This window comes from Cannabis sativa, chromosome 9 (genome assembly GCF_029168945.1).
Source record: "Cannabis sativa cultivar Pink pepper isolate KNU-18-1 chromosome 9, ASM2916894v1, whole genome shotgun sequence".
Lineage (NCBI taxonomy): Eukaryota > Viridiplantae > Streptophyta > Magnoliopsida > Rosales > Cannabaceae > Cannabis > Cannabis sativa.
The window spans coordinates 23395894-23401893 of record NC_083609.1 but is presented as its reverse complement, the minus strand read 5'-3'; the positions used below and the strand labels follow the sequence as shown (position 1 = coordinate 23401893).

At 42.2% G+C, this 6000-nt stretch overlaps 2 protein-coding genes across 2 annotated transcripts; both read left to right on the top strand.

The window, feature by feature from the left end:
* Window positions 1–2335: 2335 nt before the first annotated feature.
* LOC115723565 (uncharacterized) lies at window positions 2336–3281 on the top strand. Its single transcript, XM_030653055.2, has 3 exons — window positions 2336–2472; window positions 2570–2746; window positions 2868–3281. The coding sequence occupies exons 1-3, from the start codon at window positions 2407–2409 to the stop codon at window positions 3279–3281; spliced, it is 657 nt and encodes a 218-aa protein (XP_030508915.2). The 5' UTR covers window positions 2336–2406.
* A 359-nt stretch (window positions 3282–3640) lies between these two features.
* LOC115721794 (uncharacterized) lies at window positions 3641–4562 on the top strand. The gene is made up of 3 exons (XM_061103942.1): window positions 3641–3847; window positions 3935–4260; window positions 4340–4562. Exons 1-3 carry the CDS (start codon window positions 3650–3652, stop codon window positions 4476–4478), a joined length of 663 nt encoding a protein of 220 aa, XP_060959925.1. The 5' UTR covers window positions 3641–3649; the 3' UTR covers window positions 4479–4562.
* The last annotated feature ends 1438 nt before the right edge of the window (window positions 4563–6000 follow it).

Below are 6000 nucleotides of genomic sequence, written 5' to 3'. Positions count from 1 at the left end.
TACACAAATATTTATGAAGTTTTGTCATTGATCTTAACTTTTTTTTTTTTTTTAAATTTCGATTTTAAGTTTGCTAGTACCACACATAATGAAATAACATATATATTTAGCTATTTACCCAAATTAATATGAAGAAAAAAATAGAATGTTAATTTTCAATATATATATATAAAAAAAAAAAAAGGTAACATAGTAGTCATATAAGTGATACTTTTTAACACCATATAATTAATTTGGAACCTTAAAAAAAGCAATAACAAAAAAAAAACATAGTAAAAAAAAGTAAAAAAAAAATATCCTGATACTTTTTGGACACTATAGAAGTAACTATAAAAGTAACCTAGAACAATTAATAAAGATAATGATAAAAGGAACCTACTTATTTTAACATTATTAAAGTAACTTAAATAATTACATGCATAACAAATAGTAACCTAGTATTTTCAAAGGGAAATTTCAATTTTTGACCCTAATAAAATACCCCATTTCAAAATATATACCCTCCACTAATTTATACAAATTAATTCCACTATTACTCATTTGTACCCAAAATACCCCTCAAATTTAATTTTCCTATTCACACTCTCTTTCCGTCTTTCCCTCTCTTTCACTCTCTCTCTCTCTCTCTCTCTGTCGTTCCATCTCTCTCTCTGTCGTTCTCGATTGACTCTTCGACATCGACCCAACATCACGACCCACTCCGGCCATCCACCCACGTCCCCGACCCACTCCGGCCATCCACCCACGACCCCGACCCAACCACGAACCACCACGGACCACCACCACGACCCAGTGACCACCACGAACCACCACGAACCACCACGGACCACAAAACGTCGCCACCACCACCACCCGTGATCGTCGACACCGAACAGAGGCCTTCGCCACCACGAGCAGCACGAGCAGTACCCGTCGCCACCACCACCCGTGATCATTAAAAGGTAATGTTTATGTTTTGAGAAAAAAATACATTTTTCATAGATTTGGATGCCAATTATTGCATGTTGTTGAGATTGGTGGATTTTGTGTAGCATTTGTGATCTTTAGGTGTAGTGTTTGAATGAAATCTGTGTAAATTACAGGGTTATCGATGACATGTCAATAGGTTATCGATAGGATGTCGATAGATTGAGTGTCTGTTTGAATGTTACTGTAATTTGTATGTCGATAGGATGTCGCTTGTATGTTGATAGGATGTCGACTGGCATTTTAAGAGTATTTCTGCCCTATATTGTCGACTACTTATCGACAGTATGTCGATGGTATGTCGATTAAATGAACATGTTGATTGTTAGGTTGTATTGTCGACTTAATGTTGACTGTATGTCGACAGTATGTCGATATATTGTGTAATTGTTATTTGTTTGAATTATCGACTGAATGTCGACAGGATGTCGACATTTTGTCGACATGAAAGTGTTTTCTCTGCTTTTGATAATGTCGACATAATGTCGAGGGTATGTCGACATAATGTCGACATGTTTGTTTTGAAATTTTTGTGTGCTTACTGTTAGATAATGTCGACTGAATATCGACATGATGTCGATGTTATGTCGACAATTTTAAATTTTTTTAGCAGCTTTATTTATTTGTTTTTTTGTTTTTTCAGATGGCTCCCAGACTCATTATTCCAGCACCCGAGCATTTCACTGGCCGCGTCACATATAGGGGCACTGGAATTTTTGCCAAAATTAAAGCTCGGTTTGAGGAGTTCAACCTTAACAACACGGCGAAGGAAAGCCGTTTCGGGAGCTTCTGGAATGCCGTACCACTGACATTCTCCTCGGTGTTATTTCACCAGCTGATGCTCCACAAAATGAAAGTGGATGCTCAGGAGGAGTTGAGGATGAGGTTTTATGTTGGTCGGAAGGAGGTCCGATTCGGGGTGCTGGAGTTTGCACTCATTACGGGTTTGGACTTCTCCTCGGGGCCAACAGAAGAGGAGAAGGCTGCGCAGGTCGCGCGCTCGGGGTCAGACCGACTGATCAACAAATATTTCAACCGGTCTGATAGTGTGAAGACAGAAGCACTCCAACTTCAGTTCACAAACTGCCAGAACCCGGAAGACTTGTACAAGCTCGGCTTGTGCTTGTTTGTGGAGTCAGTGCTTCTGGGCCGCGAGGCCAACGCGCTGATCACGCCTCACATCATTAGATATGTGGAAGACCTCGAGTTCTTCTTTCGGATTCCTTGGGGGAAGCACTCATTCGCCAGACTCATGCACTCGCTTCAGAAAGACATGTTGAAACAGAAGGCCAACTACGAGAAGAAGCTGAGTTCGGATGTTCAGCACGAGTGCAAATACACAGCATATGGCTTCGCACCCGATTCCAATATTGGGCGTACGAGGCCATTTTGGAGGTTGGCAAGAGGTATGGCACGAACCACGGGATTCGGTTCCCCAGGATGCTTAGCTGGACGAGCAAAGGCGATATTGGGAAGAAAGACGTCAGCGCATTATTTTCTAGACGGGTATGATTTTCACTTATGTTCTGAATAATTATTTAACATAAATGCTTGTAATAAATGCTAAATGGTTTTATTTTGATATTTGTTAAACCATAAACAGAATCTGGAAGTGGTGAAGGGGCTCCTTCCACGGACAGAGGAGGAGGCATTTGTGAGGACAATTTCTTACGATGGTGTGGAGAACCTGGTTGATGATGCTGTGGATGACACAGAGGCTGAGGCAGGTAGTCAGGTACCAGAGACTCAGGTCCCAGACACTCAGGAAAGAGACACTCAGGTACCAATTTTTGGAACTTTTTTTTTATGTCTTCATTTTTTATTATTTTTGTTTTGTGATATTTGTTACATTGTGGAATTATCGTATGCTTACCGTATTTTTTTGATATATATTTTTTCAGGCCACTGGTTCAGAACCTCAGCCCAGTGCACCATCTTCATCAGGCGTTCGGGGTGCCGAGTACACTGATTTAGTGGCTCGGTTGGATAGGATCGAGGGTGACACTCAGGGTCTGTATGCTGCTCATGTCGAGCTGAAGAAGGCATACGAGACCAGCCATGTAGAGCTGAAGGGTGGTCAGAACGTAATTATGGAGCAGCTCAGAGACATATTGGCCATGTTGAATCGTCCGCCAACGACAGCTTCAGCACCGGAGGCCCCAGGCGGATCCATCTACCCCACCACCACCGCTTCACCCCCGGTAGAAGAGGATGAGGTCTTCCCCGACGATTACGATCCTTATGAGGGAGCTCCAGCGACTCCGATCGAGGCACAACCTCTTATCCATGTACATGACACCGAGTCGCGGGGGTGAGATTCTGTCCATAGAGGCACAACCTGCAGTGGTTAAGAGTCGGAAGAGGAAGAGAAAGCCTCCTGTATGGTTCGGTGACTATACGGAGATGAAGAGGAGACATAGGCCATCTTCGACTTTTGATCCCCTGGAGCCACCGGACGAGAAATTGTTAACCACTTTCCGAAAGTGGTGTGTTGGACTCATTCCGAACCACCGACTTCGGGATTTGAGAAGTGGTGATTACGGTCCAGGATTCTTTTGGATAATGCTCACACCAAAGGAATGGCTTACGGATGACGTAAGTAAAGTATTTTATAATATTACTTCACTTTTCAACTTTATGTGCAATTAATATATTTTTTTGTGTAAGCGACATTTCCGTTTATATGCAGCATATAGATGCAGCAATGCATATGTTGAGGAGGCGACGCACCGACTATCCACTGACATTTCCTCAGAAGGGTATCATTCTCTCCACATTCGTGACCGCCATGATCAGCAGTGCATGGACGAGCCACAAGGGTCCGAGGAAAAACTTTAAATGGGAGGAATATATCCTGGACTACTGCACAGGGTTTCATAAGGTATTGTTTTAGTAAGATTTTAAATGTTAATTGTTTGGGAAGATTATTATGGTTTGTTAATTGTTTCGTTGTTCTCTGTAATTACAGTCCCAAGTCTTTGAGAGATGGAGGGGTAACGAGTTTATTTACTTCGTTCTGCACCTTCCCACGGCAAGACACTGGGTCACAGTTGAAGTGGACATAGAGCTGTGGAAAATTAATGTCTACGACTGTGATTCCAGCGTCTGTCATTGGACCGCCATGGAACCCATCTTGAAGGTTTGGTCAGAACTGCTGCCCTCGCTAATCCTTGCAACCGGGGAATTTCCACATAACAACCAGATCATGGCGTTAGCTAACGGTGACATCACGGTGCTTCCAAAAATGCACGCGAGTCGAGCCACTCACGACTTAGTTCCGAAGTCAGCAACCAGGTACATAGCGATAAAAAAGTACTATAGTATTAAAATATGTTTTACGTTAGACTGACTTTACATTTTATTTTGCATTTAGTGGTGATTGTGGCGTGTATTGCATTGAGTATGTGGAGCATCTCATGATGCAGCGTGGATTGACCGATGTGACGCCGTACCGGATAGCCATGTTTCGTCAACGGTGGTGTGTCGATTTATTTTACCAAAATGTCGGCTGATTATATTTTTAATTATTGGGACATTGTATATTTTGTGTAATTAACATTACAGTTATGTATATATAGATTTTCTTTTCGTTCAAATTTTGATAATTATACGTGGTTTCAAATATAAAATATCAACATTATTCAACAAAAATAACTATTAAACCTAAAAATAATTAAAATATTTGAAAAATATTCAACCTCAACAAAAATAACTATGACAAAATATGCGTCATTACAATATATCAAATTTCCCAACGAATACGTACAAGACGCCTCAGATGCGGGCTTTGCATGTTGCTCTGTTGTGGCCTGAAGCACCACGGCGAGCTGCGGTTTCGTGGTACGGAACCTTTTTATCACCGGACGGAAACGGTTCTCCCGTCTTCTTCCGGCGTTGCTTTTTCTTGGACGACCTACGGGCTTCTTTTCCACAGGTACCCCAACTTTCATATTCTTGATGTGTTCTGGGAGAACCCAATCATCCTCGTCAACAGCGAGATTGATGGTATCATCGTAAATCTTCCTTCACGTTTCTTTTGAATAATAAGGTGAGCAAAGCGTGTACACACTTGTGTTCGTTTTCAATGCCGCGGCACATGCATGAAGGCAAGGGAGTTTCAATAACGTGAACACGCCGCAGGTGCATGTTTTTTCAACTAGATTCACATCACCACCTCTTTCACCGTTAGGTCCCCTACCAACGTTATACAAATTGGCTCCATTTCGTTGGACGCGCCTGTACCTTGCATTTTCATGAATTTTTGCCAAGTTTTTTTCGAAGAGCGTGGCCAAAGGGGTGGCACATTTGTCAGCATTTTCGAGGCGATCAGCGAACCACGATTGGAGTGTGAACCTGATAAATTCAACCAAAGTAGTTATTGGATATTTCCTGAACTCTTCTGTGACACTATTGAAGCTTTCAGCAGCGTTGCTCGTCATGATGTTGTATCTATCGCCCAAACAATAAGGGTGAGCCCACTTCTCAAACCCTATACTCTCCACATATGCAGCGATGGCCGGATTCATCTTTCTAAGCTTCTCGAACTCTCTATCGCATTCAGTCTTCGACCATGCGTAAGCAACATTATATATTTGGTTGTGAAAAGCATCGGTCTTGAATTTGGCGTTCACGTTCATAACAATGTGGTGATAGCATGCACAGTGGACTGCTTCGGGAAAAACGAGTTCAACAGCATGATCAATGCTTTGATGCCTATCTGACACAAACACTAAGTTCTCAACCACGCCAATTGCTACCCTCAACTTCTGTAAGAAATACGTCCAGGAGTCGTTATTCTCACTGTCAACGATACCATAAGCAACCGGCAACAATTGGTTGTTCGCATCGTATGCCACAGCAACTAACATTATACCGCCGTACTTCGTCTTCAAGAAGGTGCCATCGATACTCAAAACAGGACGACAAAAAGAAAAGCCCCTTCTACATGCACCGAGTGATATAAAACAGTACTTGAACCGCTCATCCTCTAAGTACAAGTCAGTAATGGTACCTGGATTCTTCTGTTCCAGCATG